Source organism: Melitaea cinxia, chromosome Z (genome assembly GCF_905220565.1).
Source record: "Melitaea cinxia chromosome Z, ilMelCinx1.1, whole genome shotgun sequence".
Classification (NCBI taxonomy): Eukaryota; Metazoa; Arthropoda; class Insecta; order Lepidoptera; family Nymphalidae; genus Melitaea; species Melitaea cinxia.
In genome coordinates, this window is record NC_059424.1 from 8,418,921 (window position 1) to 8,437,534 (window position 18,614).

Below are 18,614 nucleotides of genomic sequence, written 5' to 3' on the forward strand. Positions count from 1 at the left end.
GACTACAGCAAACATATGTATGGCCTACATAGATCATTGCAAAGAGCGGGGAACGAGCTAGAAACTGCCAGCATAATACCCAGTGCCATGACCACAACGGCGTTGTCGTAACGTAAAAAAAAAGTCGAAAGAACGCTTTCTAAACACCCGATGAAAAAATATAGAAAGGTAGCAGGGCAGATGGACTTGTCGTGAATAAAGTCGACAAATAAGAAAACAGTATTAAACAAAACTTTACCAAAAATACAAACTCACTGCATACACCCTCGCTTTTATACACAAACAAGCGAAACAAGTAAACGCAACAGCTGGGTTCATGAGTACCAACACCAAAAAATAGTCCATTATTACAAAAATATTCTAACTTATGAGTTATTTTACTTGCGCGCGCAGCTATTAAAATTCTTTTTCTCTTTCTTACATTAGGTTGGCTAGCACTCCCCACTCCTTTCCCAGAGATGGAGGAGAATATGAACAAAATTCAATAAGTGTTACCAGTTAATGTATATATTAATTATAACGTTTATTAGTAGGGTACCTACCCTACTTATTTCACAAGAAACATATCATACGAAAATAACTATGCAATCACATATTATTATTTGCAAAACACAAAATAATAATAATTCACCAAAAATTTTTTTTTAAAAAGTAATACTTACAATATTTCTATTTAAACGTGATGTGATCAATTTAACACTTTTTACCGAAGACTATTTCAATACACGTCGTTATATCCCGAATACGGAGAATGGAATGCTATAGATTTTCCCTCAACCCAGATGGCTAGATTCAGATCATCTCAATGCGCATGTCTACCATTGAATCAATACCGCCAAGGGTTTTAAATTTCGCTAAAAATAGATATTTATTACAAAAATGAAATACCTACCAGTAGGATATCAGCAAAAAATTAAAATCATCTAAATCTCAAATCGATAGTATACAAATAAACAAGTGACAATTTGTTTTCGTATACACTTATGCACTAAAACACGTTGTTATCATAACACTACCGGGCAAACACTTGCTCTAAAATAACATAATAGTATATATGGGGTCGGCTATGAGAAAGACAAGAACTAACACCCGAACAAAAGTCATCTCCACATCTCTGAGCCGTAACCGAAATGGTGACTATCAATATTTATAATACTTTTGCACTTATGCATCAGAATGATTATTAAAAACTCAAAGTAATCGTTAGGATACGCCCTTCCTTTACAACACTCATAAAAAGAACTAAGGAGTTGAGAAAAACCATGTCAAACTTTTGTGTGAAATCGATAAAAATTATGACAGCAGAGAACTGTTCCTGCAGTTTTTTTAAAAAAATAACAATACATGTAAATAATAGTAAATTGTAATCAATGTAGGATAAGTAATAAGATGGTATATTCCTTTTTATGTAAAAATTTGTTTAATTTTACGTATATATATATATATATATATATATATATATATATATATATATATATATATATATTAAGTACAAATGTAAATTCTGCCTCCATAGGTTATATATATTATAGTCGCTTCAGCCTGTTATATCCCACTACTGGGCATAGAACTCTTTCCCCATGTAGAAGAAGGATCAGAGCTTAATCCACCACGCTGCTCCAATGCGGGTTGGCGGATATATTCCCTACTACGAGTAACGATCGCTATCAGGTGTACATGATAACAACCGGGACCGACGGCTTAACGTGCTCTCCGAGGCACGGTGGGGAGACCCACAAGGACTGCACAAACACCCAGACCACGGCAAACACCTGTATGGCTAATACAAATGTTTGTCATGAGCAGGGATCGAACCCGCAACCGCCAACGCAACAGGTACAATCCATGGCTGTAACCGTTGCGGCAACGCGTAATTGACGTTAAACACCAACCCCACTTATTATATCTATACATCTATATAAATAAACAAAATTGGAATGTCGGTTTGTAATATTAAAATAACCGGTATATAAACCAAAATAACATTTTTTTTATATCGGTCTGTCTGTCTGTCTGTTTGCCTGTCTGTTTGTTCCGGCTAACCTCTGAAATGGCTAAACTGATTTTGACAGGACTTTCACTGCTAGATAGTTGATATAATGAGGAGTAACTTAAGCTACTTTTATTTTGGAAATTTGTTTATTGTAGGTATAGCTCTGTGAACTGAACAATAACTTTTTTGTTCAATTCCACGCGGACAAAGTCGCGAGCAGAGCTAGTTATTTTATAAGAAATAACATAGAATTAGCTTAGACGGTAACTTACCCAGAGAGTGAATGTGGATGAATGAAAGAAATTAGTATGCAGAATGAAATTGCGAGAGGCATAAACGATAGAACTGGAAAGAAGGTGTACTAGTAGATAAAGGCCCAGAACAATGTTTTTGGGGGTTAAGATTTAAAAAAAAATAGCACTCCCCAGTTATAGAAGAGAGTAAAATATAAATAGGAGTAGACTAAGTTAAGTTAGTCTTATAAATAACTACACTTAATTATGTAAAATTAGATTAACTATACGGCTAGATTAGCTATTACATTAGGATTAGAGGAACAAACGTCTCAGAATCTAGTAAAACTACTTCGATTTGGTACTATCGATCAAATGATTTTATATTGTGACTAGCTGACTCGGCAAACGTTGTCTTGCCGCTAAAAGCTACTTAAAAATGGGTGTTGGTGGTAGAAGGGTGAAAATTTAGGGTTGTATGTATTTTTAAACGCCAAATCATAATTAAATAAAAAATAAATAATTTATCTAAAAATTCAAAAAAAATTAGGGTTGGACTACCCTTAACATTTAGGAAGATGAAAAATAGATGTTGTTCGATTCTCAGACCTACCCAATATGCACACAAAATTTCATGAGAATGGGTCAAGCCGTTTCGGAGGAGTTTAACTACAAACACGACGACACGAGAATTTTATATATTAGATTTGATGTTTAAAATTCAATTTCCGATTAAGTCTATCAAAATAGTTCACTAGTGATCTTAGTAACAAAAAAATAAGTTTTGCCAAGCGTTGTTTTAAGCATAGAGTGGAACTTAGCGTCGCGGATGTAGTCCATGAGGTCACTAGATATTTCGATCTTCATTTAACTTTTTGTCAATGCAAATAAGACTTCAGATTAACAGCACAAAAATATTCGTAATTGACATTATTTACATTTATAGATGTGTTATAAACTTCCTTATAGACAGGAGAGTTTTTTTTTATTTCTAGTAAGTCGGAATTAGTATTAACCAAGATAATTCTGACAGCATTCATTGCAATATTGCACCCGGGTATGATTTTTAGACGACTCAAAAAAGAGCAGGTTCTCAATCAGCAGTATTTTTAGTAACTAAAATTTTACTGAGTGTACCGATTTTGATGATTATTTTTGATTAATGTGGTAATTCTTAAGTTATACTTAATAATGCGTATTAATATGTAATAATCCGTATTTAGCATAAACAGCGTGGTGGATTAAGCTCTGATCCTTCTCCTACATGGGGTAAGAGGCCTATACCCAGCAATGGGATGTTACAGGCTGAAGCGGAAGCGGAATTAGCAATTTTTTGCCTACTACTTACGTTGTATTGCTTGTCGGTGTAAATTTATGTCGGTTTTTTTCGTTTGCGAGCAAACACAATTATGGCATACGACTTTATCAACTCGAGTTAAGATTCCTCCTATGTATAATCTATCTCATACTTGAATATCACACATAGCAATTACAAATAAAAATATCAAAAACTTGTCTCTTTATTGCCTTGTTGTGTGAAATCCAGCATATAAAATATTTCGATAACCTGCAGAACATAAAGAGATGCCCTTTCAATTTTTCTTTAGGTATTTTAAATAGTTTTAAAACATTTATTAATCTCACAATTGTCACAATGTTAAAATCATCTTCACCTATAATTTTACTTGACTGAGAACAACAAATAACTTACTTTAAAGGTGTGTATAATAAAATGAAAGAATGTGCATGTTTTTATCACGCATAATCAACGCAGGAAGTGCTAGACCTAGATTTGCACAAGTTGGTCGACCTAAATCCAGGCTACCTATCTGCGCATGTTTGTTCTATAATCGATACAAATAAACATTAAATAGTAAATAGATAAATGGCTATAGGAAAAAAACCAGAATATACTAGAAGTAGACAGGAACATGCAATAAGTTTATGTATACCTAATATACACAAACAAGCAATACTAGCCTGTGAAGAAGCCTGGATGTTTAATCGATGGGTAAAAATATATCACAGGTGGAGTTTTCAATTACAGGTTATATATTACATTAAGTAAATGGGGTTAATTGCAACTTAATTTGATTCAGTAAATACGGATTTAAACTTAATCAGATTTTAATAGTGATTGTAAATGTACGAGGTGTAAAATATACAAGGGCAATAAATAATTGAAAATCAACTGATTGGATTAGCTCCTTCATTAATCAAAATCCTTTCTTGACTGACTAATCGGAATAAGAATGTAGAAGGTCGAACTACAATGTACTAAAACAAAAAAAAAATTTTGATCTACAACTAAAATAAATAACTACTATGTTTTTACTATGTAAGAAACAATGTCATATATAATAATAATAATAAATATGGCTGTGGTTGAGCACAGCAGAAACCATGCTGCTCAAAATCTGGAGCAGCTAAACTGTGGAATTACAGACGGACCTTACAGACGACCACAGACAAATAATACTGCTTCTAAGCACTGTTGTGTTCCTCCAGAACCAGAGCTCCTGGGAGCATTTGGAGTAGCAGCTACTGATATTGCAGGAGTACAGGTACAAGCTACGATAAGCGCTTACCAATAAATTAGCCGTATGCTTTTTGCAGACCTAGTTCTCAAAAAAAAAGTAATCTATACATCTATACAAATGAATAAAATTGAAGTGTCTGTTTGTAATATTAAAATAACCGCTTTTTAATAAATTCATATAGATGTATACACGGTACATATACCAAAATAACCTTTTTTACAATTTTTGTCTGTCTGTCTATCTGTTTGCCCCAGCTAATCTCTGAAACAGCTGAACTGATTTCTACGGGACTTTCACTGGTAGATAGCAGATGCATTAGGGAGTAACTTATATTTATACTTTATAACTCTGCGAATTTAATAATAACTTTTTTGTTAAATTCCATGCGGACGAAGTCGCGGGCACAGCTAATTATTAAATAAATTAATAAACGCTTAACGCTCAACCCATAGACCATACGTACTACATTAATCTGGCAATAGATTTGAGCTAAAGATCTGCGCCTTCAGAAACCAAGTACTAAAACAATATTAATAAAAACTTCATACGCAATACTAAAGAAGACATTACAAAGTTTTCGTTACCCACGTAACGAATTGCCCGAACCGTCCCCGAAATTGGTAGTATCATAATATCAAAAACTTGACGGTCACTTTTGTGATAATAACGATCTGTATTCGGTATCTGTATTGTAATCTCCTCCGGTATTGCAAAGTTTGCCCTCTTTTTAATTGGGGTTTGCATGATTTCAAATTACTTACCAAGATTGCTGTGTTTTTAATCATTGATTATGTCATTGAGTAAATACGAGAATACATAGTAACTCCTATACGATTCTCTAGAAAGTTCTATCACAAAGGATATTCATGGTAAACCCAAAGACCGTCTACTAATTGGTATGTAAAATTACATTAACATACGAATGATCGGCCATGGAGAATTCATGAAGTATCTTCTAGTGTAAAGTCCTATAAAAATCGCTTAAGCCGTTCCGAAAGTTAGCCCAAACAAACAAAAAGAGAGACAGACAGACATAAATTTAAAATTCTTGTGTTTGTAATTTAGTATCGTATAAAAAACTATATGCACTTGAATAAAAACAGTCATTTGAACTCACAGACAGACAATTTAATTTTATTCATATGTAGGTATAGATGATCGATTATTTAGCTAAGATGCGATTTTATTGTGCAACGCAGCTAAATAATGACTGGAATGGTAAAATTATGACAATCTCTTTACGTTGAAAAACTAATTTGTGTGAGTGAGAGAAAACGTATAAAACTATTTTGACACGTAGATAATCTTTATTATATAAAAATTACACACAGAAAAGATTTTTAAAACAGTTATACAACATATAAAAATAATTCACAATGAGATACAGTAATGATCAAGTCAATACATTTATGAAATCAGATTTGTAAATGAATAATTTTTCCCACTTCGTATACATGTAATTTCATTATTAAATAATAATTTTTATTAGCTTCCTGTCACATTTTTATTATTTATGATTTTACGTCAAAGTACATCGTTTTTTAATGCAAATAATTGTAACGGTTAAGCGACTGTTTTAATAGACACTTATACGTATAACACTTGAAACAAGAAGAAGATCAAGATAGAACTAACATCGAACATTGATACAATTCCATAAAACTACTAGTACTTATAACATCAAATTACATAAAATATTATACAACATATATTGACTGCATTTCCCGGTCCCCCAAAAGATTATACTCAATAGTATATTTTCAGTTCGTCTTAAAATTTTGGCCTATCGTTCCGGTCCGGTAAAACCGGTCGTGCAAACTATTCTCGAATAATATTCATATACCTTAGGAATACTGGTCCAGTCATAAAGTCATGAGGAATCTCATTTTCCATTGGATGTTCAGAATTTGTAAATTTGACTTCTAAGTTCTATAGTTAGGGAAGTAGTAAATTACCTACTGAGATCTGCAACTACAACATCAAGTTACACAAACCTACCAAATTAATTCGTTGAAAGCAATAGCTAATAATAGTGCTGTGTGGCTACGGCACTAAAGAATTTAGCCACCCCCTCTCTTCCCGTGGGTGTCGTAAGAGGCGACTAAGGGATAACAAGGTTCCACAACCACCTTGGAACTTAAGAAGCCGACCGATGGCGGGATAACCATCCAACTGCTGGCTTTGAAATACACAGGCCGAAGACGGGCAGCAGCGTCTTCGGTGCGACAAAGCCAGTACTGCGGTCACCAACCCGCCTGCCCAGCGTGGTGACTATGGGCAAAACACATGAGTTCACGTTTTTTTGGCGTCAACTTGTGGAGGCCTATGTCCAGCAGTGGACTGTATAGGCTGTAATGATGATGATGATGAATAGCTAATAATCAAGAACATTGATAACTAACACTGAGAATATTTCTAGACAATTATGCTTAGTACTGTTTTTAAACAGTAATAGTCGAATAAAATTTTAAAACAATGCAAAGGTTTAATTAACTATTGTACGACACTCAGTAAGTTCATAATTGAAGATAACATTTAGTTCATTAACGCGTGATATCATTTCATTTTGTTGTTCTCTAATGTCTCTGAAAATCTGTGCGTTGACATCAAATACTGAAGTAAAATTTCTTTTTTTTTTTTGTTTTTGTCGCTTGCACGAAGACGTTTAAAGTATCCTCGTAGTTTCTAGTATCTGTAAAAATAGTGACTTGTAAGGACAGTACCTACTATAAAGAAATTTTATAAATTCATTCATTTCAAATTTATACTAACCTCTGACAAATCTTCCTCGCTTTTGTAGCGATCATCGTTTGCCGGTGGAGGGGGCATTTGCTGACGAAGTTCTTGCTGCCTTGCCAAGTTCAATCTCGCTGTCACATTAGCTTTATTGGCGTGATTAGGTGGGCTTTTATTTTCCAACTAGAACATAATAAATTAATGTAAAAAATTTAAAATAATTATGAGTAAGTATATATTTGTATGTTCTCAATCATACTATTTCATCCAACTCCTTGTACAGCTCTTTGATCCTCTTGGTGGCCTCATCACGGTCCCAGTTATCTTTAATCTCAAATGGTATTGGAGTATCGGGATCGGAGAACCCTGTACAAATTATTTCATTATTTCACACTAGTTGAGATTATCGTTTCAGTATTAAAATAAAACTCTTGGAATTCGGTTGTTTCTGTTTTACATATATTATATAAAAACGGTTGTTACTTGGTGGGCTGTCTGTGTCCGGAACAAAGAGGCTGCAAGGATGTCCAATAGCGTATTCATTAGAATCCTTTGTCCACTTTTGTACCTGTAAAATCTTCAATCAAACCATTAAAAAATATACAACATTATTTTATACAACTATTGGATTGAATACGAGCAAAAACGTACAGCTTGATTTTCTTCTTCCAGTTTATAGCGTTGAGAGTGAGTAGCCAAGTAATACGCCCTATTTTTCATTATATCTGCTTTTGAGCTTGGTGGTTTGATCTGAAAAAAATAATTATTATTATCACACAAATCATAACCTTATTCAATTATTCAACCGAGATTGGATTAATACATACGATCTCAAAGAGAGCTTTAAATACTTTAAAAAGTCGAACTAAGTCAACTGAGTTTTCACCGCGAGAAGCATTCGTTTGAAGCCTATGTAGTCTTGAAGGTGAAGCCGGTTCTCGAGGCACTGTAAATATTGTTAAATCGTTAACATTTGTAAGCGTAAAAATTAAATAAAATCATGTTTTAATTTTAGTACTATATATCATACTTACTATCATTATTTCCTTCAGCCATTACACAAATATTTTACGCTGTTGAGGCGTTTCTGTAATTAATGAATTATATCAATACCTTTTGTGCGTAAACAGATTTATAAAAATTTATTTACAAAAGATTAATCAGTGAAAAAAGTATGTTATGAGCGTAATATTATAAATAATAGTAACAGGAATAAGACAAGAACAGTTTATTAACTAGTAAAAAAACGCATCACACTCAACGCCCCCTAATGAGATTTACTACTGTGGCAAGGATCAAGAAAGACAATGCACGGGAACAGACGCCCAGACTACAGCAAACATATGTATGGCCTACATAAATCATTGCAAAGAGCGGGGAACGCGCTAGAAACTGCCAGCATAATAACCATTGCCATGACCAGAACGGCGTTGTCATAACATAAAAAAAAGTCGTAAAGACGCTTTCTAATCACGCGTCGAAAAAATTAAAAAAGGTAGCACTTGTCTAATGCGTAAACAAATCGGGTTAAAAGGAACATATCTATTATAAGGATTATGGGGTAGGTACATAAATCACAAGAAACATGGGATTCGCAAATAGCTTAGCAATTTTTAATTCAGACATCATTATTATTGGCAAACACAAAATAAAAATAATTCGCCAAATACAAATTATCTTAAAATTATTTAACAAAAAAATGTTAGAAAAGTACAAGTAAATGTAAAAAAATTCATGCTTACAATATTTTTATTTAAACGTGATGTGATCAATTCAACACTTTCTTTACAAAGACTATTTCAATACAGGAAAACAATTGATCTAAAACGCGTCGTTATATCCCGAACGTGAAAAATGAAATGCTATAGATTTTCTCTCAACCCAGAAGGCTAGATTCAAATCATCTCAATGCGCATGTCTACCTTTGAATCAATAATGCCAAGGGTTTAAAATTTCTCTAAAAATAGATATTTATTACACACATTAAGTACCAGTATGGTATCAGTAATAAATTTGTCATCAAAATCTCATCCGATAGTATACAAATAAACAAAGCTACTAAATAATTTGCAAAGGAGTTAAGATAGCAAGTTTTATATCTTGAATTTTTTCCCAATTTTATAACATCTCAAGTGATAATTTGTTTTAGTATCAACAATTATTATCGAACCACCGATCTATCACCGGGCAAAAACCAGCTTAATAAACACACTACTCTATGGCACTGTGGGTTCGGTTATCAGAAAGACAAGAACCAACATCCGAACAAAGGTAGAATAATGCGGTACTGATTTCGATGGTATGATGAAATTAATTTTAAAATGTTGTTCCGGAGAGTTAATTTTGTTAGTCACAATCGAAATCAAAAACAACACTATTCAAATAGAGCAAGAGCACTTTCGAATCGTCATTTTACAAATTGAAATTTTAAGATGATTACTATTTTTGTAAAAGTAAAGCTACCACCGATTCGAAATATAGATTCTGCAGAGAAGAATCGGCAAGAAACTCCGCATTACTCCTTTGAAAATAATATATGAACTATGTTTTAGTACAAAAGTAGTAATATCTTGCATGAAATACAGCGTCACTAAGTCCACACATCTTTATCAACTATTTGATCCTGCACCGAATAATAGGCTCTATCTATTTATTTGTTTTTTTAATAAAAACTTTAAATTTTTGTTGAGATAATTCCAAAATTATTTGTGGGATTTTATTATACATGCAACTACCCAGAAAGGACCCAGGAGACGCTTATTTTGTGCAGTTAGAAACTTGGAGTTAAAATTTTGTTATTATCTCTTGTTTACATTGCGTGCTGTGTGGCTTGCGTGCTACTGAGATCTGCAACTACAACATCAAGTTACACAAACCTACCAAATTAATTCGTTGAAAGCAATAGCTAATAATAGTGCTGTGTGGCTACGGCACTAAAGAATTTAGCCACCCCCTCTCTTCCCGTGGATGTCGTAAGAGGCGACTAAGGGATAACAAGGTTCCACAACCACCTTGGAACTTAAGAAGCCGACCGATGGCGGGATAACCATCCAACTGCTGGCTTTGAAATACACAGGCCGAAGACGGGCAGCAGCGTCTTCGGTGCGACAAAGCCAGTACTGCGGTCACCAACCCGCCTGCCCAGCGTGGTGACTATGGGCAAAACACATGAGTTCACGCTATTTTTGGCGTAAACTTGTGGAGGCCTATGTCCAGCAGTGGACTGTATAGGCTGTAATGATGACATTGCGATTATTATTATTTAAAATTTCAAAACAATGAATTTTCTGGTGAATAACGTAATATTTCTATAAAGATAATGCGAAGCAATTTTTAATATACCTTTTGAAAAACACCCGGTAAGGAGACTCGAGCTCCAAGCCCGTAAATGCCGCGAATAGCCATTTTTGCAAAATAAATACAGTCTTAACATTTGTAGCATTACTCCACAACAACAGACCGGAAATAGTTAAAATATATTAAGCGTGCAGTAGCAACGTCGGTCAGCTGTCGTAGTTTTCTGACTGGGAATGCTGCAGAGCTGAGTCTACCACACAAAATTTCATAAAAATCGATCCATCTGTTTTGGAGAAGTATGGTAAATAACATTTTGACACGAGACTTTAATGTATAAGACTAGCTGACCCCGAAAAAACGTTGTTTTGCCATATATGCTATTAACTGCCTTAATCCCCCTCCCGCCTTATTACTGGGTATAAAGGAGTGTGGCGATACCTTTCGCGCAACATACGAACTAAGAACTGACGTATCCTACATCGCGATATCAAAGTTATCAGAGTGATTGATACAAGAACCCGACAAGAACCGTCGGGGGCGTTAGCCCACCAGACACAAACCCGTCTGGTCGGAGAATCCTCCCTTTTCAATGGGGATGAGGAACTACACCCCATGCCTCACTCTTCCAAAAGGGTATAAAAAATGGTGTTGGCCAATTCTCAGACCTACCCGATATGCACACAATATTTCATAAAAATCGGTCCAGCCGTTTCGGAGAAGTATGGTAACTAACATTGTAACACGATAATTTTATATATGTGACTAGCTGACCCCGAAAACGTTTTTATGCCGTAGGTAGATGTTATAAACCCCCCATAACATTGTGACCCCATTAACAATGTAATTGTTGTAATAATTTAAGCAACGAAATTGGAATTCACAAACGCAAACGATATTATTTCAATAGTATTTTTCCGAAAAAAATAACTACTTACCTTTATTATAATTTTATGCTGTACCTACTTCCAACGTGTCGGGAACAGTTAAAAATTTAAAAAAGTTAAGTCTTTTTAGTAGTCTACAACTTGTTAGTTTCGTTTGTTTCCTTGGCAGTTTCATAAAATGATAAAGTTATTCGACTCTCCTCATAGATGTTAAAATTAGAATTTTTACTTAATGCTATGTATCGATCCTTATAAAAATACCCACCCATACATATTATTTATATTTTTTTAAGTTCTAAACAGACCCTTAGTAAATAAATTAAAGTCAATAAAGTATAATAAAATCTTCGGAAACATCGCGATAAGGTACTTTTTAAATTATCCTAATTGTTGTAGGATAAAAAAAAAGTAAAGTTAAAAGTCGCTCAACGTGCAATGGAACAGGCTGTTCTTGGGGTTTCTCTCAATGATAGGATTAGAAATAAGACTATCTGCGAAAGAACGAAAGTATGTCGGTTACTTTTGTTGTCTCACAGAATTAGCAAGTTGAAGTGGCAGTGGGCTGGTTATCTGCGTCGCAGGAGCGATGGCCGTGGAGTAGACGGGTCCTGGAGTGGAGACCGCGTCTTGGCAAACGCAGTGTGAGACGTCCTCCGGCCCGTTAGACCGACAATCTACGTAAGATTACCGGTGTGGGCTAGATGTTAAATTCCACGCAGACGAAATCGCGGGCAAAGCTAGTAATAAATAAAAGAGTATATATGCATGTGTGTAGTATTTTTTTATTGATTTGAAGTTAACCGTGTTTCGCTCTTACTTAGCTTACCTGGATTTAAAACGATTTTGAATTTATGCACTCCTAGTAGGACGTTATTGTAATTTGGCGAGCGCTACAAGAATATATGTTTCTCATCCATAACTTTATCCCATAAATTTAAATAATTTTGTTTGCTCCGCCTTCCTAGTCCCCTCTAGTGCACCGACGTGACCTAGAGTGTGAATTTATTTACCAGCTTTTATTTATGTGATCCTAATACATTGCATCGTTCCGCACTGCAACTGTGCATTTTGCACATCTTTTGTAAATTCGATTTATTTAATGACAATTTTTTTCTTTCGTTTCTCTTTTTAACAGTTAATTTTTCGTTTTTTTTTTCTCTTTTTTTAATATCAACATTTTATTTAAACATAATTTCATTCACAAATAAATCGTACAACATATTTTTTTTATGGTTATGATTTCGTTTACCAAAATTAGTATGCAATTATAGTATAACCTACAGTGAATATGTAGCACGCAGACCTATGGCAAACAATTCCTAGGCTGTCGTAGCACTTGTAGAGAAGACTATTATTAACAAAACAAATATAAACAAAAAAACATAAAATATAATTGCATATTTTAAGCGAAAATTATTGATGACTAGTTGTGCCCGCGACTTTGTCCGCGTGAAATTTAGCAAAAAAGTTATTGTTCATTTCACAGAGTTTTAAAATAAATAAATTTCTAAAATAAAGGTAGCCTAAGTTACTCCTTATTACATCATCTATCTGCCAGTGGAAGTTTCGTCAAAATCGATTCAGCCGTTTCAGAGATTAACCGGAACAGCAAACAGACAGTCAGACAGACAGTCAGACAGACGGACAGACGGACAAAAATTATAAAAGAAATGTTATTTTGGTTATTATAAATGTTATTAGGTTGGTTATATGCATTTAGTAAAAACCACTTATTTTTTATATTACCAGCAGGCACTCCAATTTTATTTATTTATATATGTTGCAGTCAAAACTCTTAACCAGTCAAAAGCACTATTGACTAGCAAAATCAGTCAGAAGTACTTTTGACCGTTTGCTTTAGTCAATAATACTTTTGACTAAAATAACAGTTAAAAGTATTTTTGCCCAATGGAGCTGGTTAAAAGTACTTTTGACTAAATGATTCCGTCAAAAGTGGTTTTGACTGGTTGTATCAGTCAAAACTCTTAAAAAGTTAAGGTACTCGATAAAAATAACGATAAACGCACATATAAACTTTTATATTATTCATTATTAGTGGAGAACGTGTTAATATTAGAACAAAAATGAGTGACTACGAAAAGAAAGAAGGCTTTGTGCAAAGAATTTTAGCGATGGAAGATATGAAAGATAGTCATTTCAATGTGATGACAAAAGAAAAAGTTGAAAAAATTGCAATGTATGTGGAAGACGCGAAATTTAATGAAAAGGGAACATCATTACAGTACAGTAGACTACAAGCTTTAACACATTGAAGTTTGTGGTATAAAAAAATTAGTTACAAACACAGAACCTGTCAAATATTTTTGCCTGCTGAAGAAATCTACGACATTATTGATGCTGCTCATATTTCTATAGGGCATGGTGGTCGCGATAGACTTAAGAATGAAACGGCAAAAAAGTACGCTAATGTTACAAAAGAAATGATTAATATATATTTATCAATGTGCGAAGTATGCCAAAGGAAGAAAAGAAAGAAAAGGATGGGTCAGGTTTAGAAATCGATCCTGCACACTGAAATGAACTGCCGCTGCCAAGTTGATCTGATTGACATGCAGCCGCAAGAAGATCGCGGGCATAAATTTATTATGGTTTATCAGGATCATTTGACTAAATTTATTCACATCTAACGAGTTAATAGTGCTTTTGACTGACGCTTTTTTGCAGTTAAAACTACTTTTGACGGAGAGCGTCAGTCAAAAGTATTTTTAACCGCGAATTTGCAGTCAAAAGTACTAATAACCAACAATTTTCAGTCAAAACCACTTTTGACCAACTTCTCCAGTCAAAAGTACTTTTGACTGATTTCGCTAGTCAATAGTACTTTTGACTGGTTAAGAGTTCTGACTGCAACATATAGATTCTTTTAGCGCATGACTAAACATATTGATTGATTACACTTTAAGTTACTAACACTCCATAACCAAGTAGGAGGTGTATAGTCTTCATTAACTGGTTGGTTCATTATTTGTTTAGACTATAGAATCGAAATGGCAATTCCAGACGGCCATACTGCCGGTTTGTAATTTGTTAATTTTTTTCACGTATAAAAAGACCAGATTAATTAATATAAGTTATATATATAGATATATATTAAATTATAATATTTTAATTGAATTTAATATTTTAAATTCTACAAAGTCATTGTAGTCAAATTCAGACAAAAATTTTGAAACTTCAAGTATATAAACATATCGGATCATCAATAAAAAGCAATAGAAAAATATATTTTATATATTAATATATCTTATCCAAAAAAATAAATAAATTAAACAGTATATAATAAACGCCTGTCTGCATTAAAATCATGGTTTTTGGTAGGGGGAGTCCGCGAGAGGCATAAAACTGAAACTATGACATTTAATATTAGAAAGCAAACTGATGTGTACAAGGTTTAGGAAAGTAGGTACATATTTATATCACCAAACTTACTTTATACCCATTAATTTGAAATGTAATTTTGTTTGGTATGTGGTTCAAATGTAAAAAGGCACCCATGCGAGAGTTGGCCATAGTGGTAAGGAGATTTGACCATATATATTTGTAAAGGGAAAACAATGATAAATACGTTTTAAACCTTGAATATTTAATAAGAATAAAGGAAACAACATGTTGCTTATTTAATATACTATAGTCACCTATTATCACCAAGAAGGTAGTCAAAACACAAACTTTTTTATAAAAATAGAGTGACATCAAAAACAAATCACACTCTGAATAATCATTTTTTTCTCTTCTAAATAATGCTATTAATATCAGTCTCCAATATGTCTAATATTTAAAATTTAAAATAACTTTTAATATCACAAATTTGAACTTAGTGTTCGCATTCATGACATTTAAAGTTTTCATTATCTTTATATGTTACCCCACCGCATTTATCGTGAACATATCGCTTACATGAAATACAGAGTCTCATGTCTAATACTTGGTCTGTTTTGCTACAAAAAATACTAACGGTTATTAAACTTCAGGAATAACACCATTTTCAGATTTCCTCTTATTGAGTTTCTCCTTTTGACGTTTCTCTTTTTGACTGTCGCACATTTGTTAAAACCTTTTTCAGATACTGTTTCACTCCTACTATCCTAAAGAATTATTTTTATAGTTTTGTTTGGCCATTTTTCCCTTCTAATCAGAATTCCCCTTTCGGTAGAAGTAAACAGTCAGACTTAATTCGATTTCTCGCTTGCTAAACCTTATATAATATTAACATGTAAACATGCGACGAGACAGGATATACTATAACTAGCGACCTGCCCCGGCTTCACACTGTTGCAAAAAGCATCAGTTTTCCTCAACTATATTATGCATGTATTATACATATATAAACCTTTCTCTGGAATCACTCTATTTACTAAAGAAAACCGCATCAAATTCCGTTGCATAGTATTAAATATCTAAGCACACAGACAGCGGGAAACAACTTTGTTTTATACCATGTAATGGGTACATGCGTGACCGAGCTTATATCGGTATTTTTAGTAAATCATGTTTTTTAGAAATCATATTTAAATACTGATTTTACTGAAATATTAATAAAAAATATGATCTGGTTATTTAAATAAATATCATGAGTGCAATTTTAAAAAAAAGGAGGGATTTCAACCGTGGTCTTCTCAGTTGATCCCGACCGGCCGATTTCTCACCTGAGCTAGTACAACTTTACGATTGCGAAATTTACCTTCGTATTCTAACGATATTGTAGGCATTTTTTCATTATTAAAAAACTGCAATAAAACGACATTTTCCAAAAATGAATCCTAGCTATATCAATTTATTGCCCCCAAAATTCCCTTCATACTAAATTTCATGAAAATCATTGGAGCCGTTTCCGAGATCCAGATTATATATATAGACAAGAACTGCTCGTTTAATAGTATTAGATATGCCGTAGTTAGTCGTTACAGGTAGAAGAATATATAGATAGTGTAATCTTTTTAAAATTTAACTTCGAAATAACAGAATCCGATCCGAATCGGACTAATCGTGTAAAATGTTTACGGGTGAAACGGCAACGTTATGATGAAACGGCAACGTTTTTGTCGATAGCGTTGGAACGGAAATCTAAGGCTTTGTAGTGGCAAACTAATTATATTTGTATAAATATAATTAGTTTGCCAAAGAAGTTTCATTTCTGACATGTGTACTTTCTACGCACTCACTTTTTTATTATTTATGTTTATTTATTTTTATGTATAAAATTCTCGTATCACAATGTTAGTAAAACTTTTACTTGCGATCAATATAAATACATAGGTTTTAAGTAGGTTTATCCGTTTACGCAGCGTATGCAAAGGAAGCTCTCAAAAAATATATTTTAATGGATGGAGCTCCCTTCAATCAGCATTTTTCAATTTAAACCCGTAGTTACTGAAATTAGCGTGTTCAAACAAACAAACAAACAAACAAAGTCTTCAGCTTCCATAATATTAGTATAGATAATCCACATTGGAAATTACTACATAACTGCTTCCGCCTCGGCTTCCGCTAAAAGGCTATCGCGGCAACTCTAATATAACGTACTAAGAAGTATTTGTATTAAATGTTTGCAACAATTTGCAAAGAAAACAATTGGATATTTATGACATTTATTAAAATAAATACCGACATTTCAAATACAATGTTAAGTAGCCATTACAAATATTGAATATAATTTTCTTTTTTTTTTTAATTTTTCGATATAATAATAACACAAAGTGTGATGTAAATAGTTTTTCCGTTGAAAAGATATTTTAATTTTTAATTTTAATTCTTACGATCTAAACACCAACAATTAGTTTTAAATTTAAAGTTTTTTTTTTTTAACAGCCCTTACCTGTTATCATACCGCAGTCGTTTCAGAATCATATACAAGTAAATTATTTTAAGACGTGTATATTTCAGTAAATCCGAAATGTTTCGTATGTTTTATTATAAGTAATATATAAGTATAAGTACATCATATTGAGAATAATTGACACTGCCGATTTTTAGTAAAAGTCTGTGAAACTTTCCATTTTTTACTGCTTTTGTAAAATGTTGACGCGATTACATTTCTTTACTTTTGGATCATGATTATAATTTTCAATCATTAAAATAATAATATTATTATTATAATACAACTTATTTGATTTAAATAAATATAAAATATTGAAATCAAATTTTTCGGATTTCCATTGTTACTACTTATACTTATATATTATTATACTTAAACACGGCCTTTTACCTAAACACGCCAGAATAATATTATAACTATCACTACAAACGTACATCGAACACCAACTAACTAAAATATCAGTACAGAGTTAAAATAGATTAGATACATCTTATATTTAAAACAGAAAAAAATACAAGTGTAGCAAAAAAAAAATTTGGTTATTGTGCATAGATGCATAAAGCCTTTAAGATTTCCAACTGAAACTCTTTGTAAAATTAGTGACCTTTTATCAGTCTGAAAAATCTACGTTCTTAATCTCGTTTTGTAGTGTCGTAAATCACTAGGTAATGTATGTAAGCTTACCCAGAGAAGAGGTAGCTAACTCATAGTAATTACCTCACGTAAGGTACGCACAGCCTTCGCTACAAGACAATGTAATGCCCAGTCCACTAACGTATATACATATAGTAAGATAAGCAAAATACTTAACATTCAATAAAATGTTAACTAAATGGTCAGGGTCAGCTTTATTGAGCTAGAAAACCTTAGTGCTAAAATTAGCTTAAAATAGGTGGTTCTTTGCATTCTAATATACGCTACTACTGCCTATACACTCTTTTAAGATGCATGTGTGAAGTACACATATTACAGACCACTGAAGATTCGTTGGCGCAACTGTCACACCGCTGGTTTGTGGCTGTTGCGCTGGCGGTTGCGGGTACGATCCCCGCACATGACAAACGTTTGTATTGGCCATACAGATGTTTGTCGTGG

General features: G+C 33.2%; 1 protein-coding gene and 1 long non-coding RNA gene across 2 annotated transcripts; both read right to left on the reverse strand.

Moving 5' to 3' along the window:
• Positions 1-244: 244 nt before the first annotated feature.
• On the reverse strand, positions 245-18,596 carry LOC123668598. The gene is made up of 3 exons (XR_006745599.1): positions 18,497-18,596; positions 9,041-9,044; positions 245-254 (listed from the first exon to the last, which is right to left on the reverse strand). It is a non-coding gene; the product is annotated as an uncharacterized LOC123668598 (long non-coding RNA).
• Positions 7,411-9,360, reverse strand: LOC123668595. The gene is made up of 8 exons (XM_045602322.1): positions 9,245-9,360; positions 8,537-8,589; positions 8,330-8,448; positions 8,154-8,252; positions 7,986-8,070; positions 7,762-7,868; positions 7,539-7,685; positions 7,411-7,458 (listed from the first exon to the last, which is right to left on the reverse strand). Exons 2-8 carry the CDS (start codon positions 8,556-8,558, stop codon positions 7,432-7,434), a joined length of 606 nt encoding a protein of 201 aa, XP_045458278.1. The 5' UTR covers positions 8,559-8,589; positions 9,245-9,360; the 3' UTR covers positions 7,411-7,431.
• Positions 18,597-18,614: the final 18 nt, after the last annotated feature.

Excerpts from the sequence above, each read along its gene's own strand:
- LOC123668595 (XM_045602322.1), bottom strand. The coding sequence starts at position 8,558 with ATGGCTGAAGGAAATAATGATA. Across the intron at positions 7,869-7,985 it reads GGACACAGACAGCCCACCAA|GGTTCTCCGATCCCGATACT; the intron begins GTAACAACCGTT and ends TAATTTGTACAG. Across the intron at positions 7,459-7,538 it reads GCGAGGAAGATTTGTCAGAG|ATACTAGAAACTACGAGGAT; the intron begins GTTAGTATAAAT and ends CTATTTTTACAG.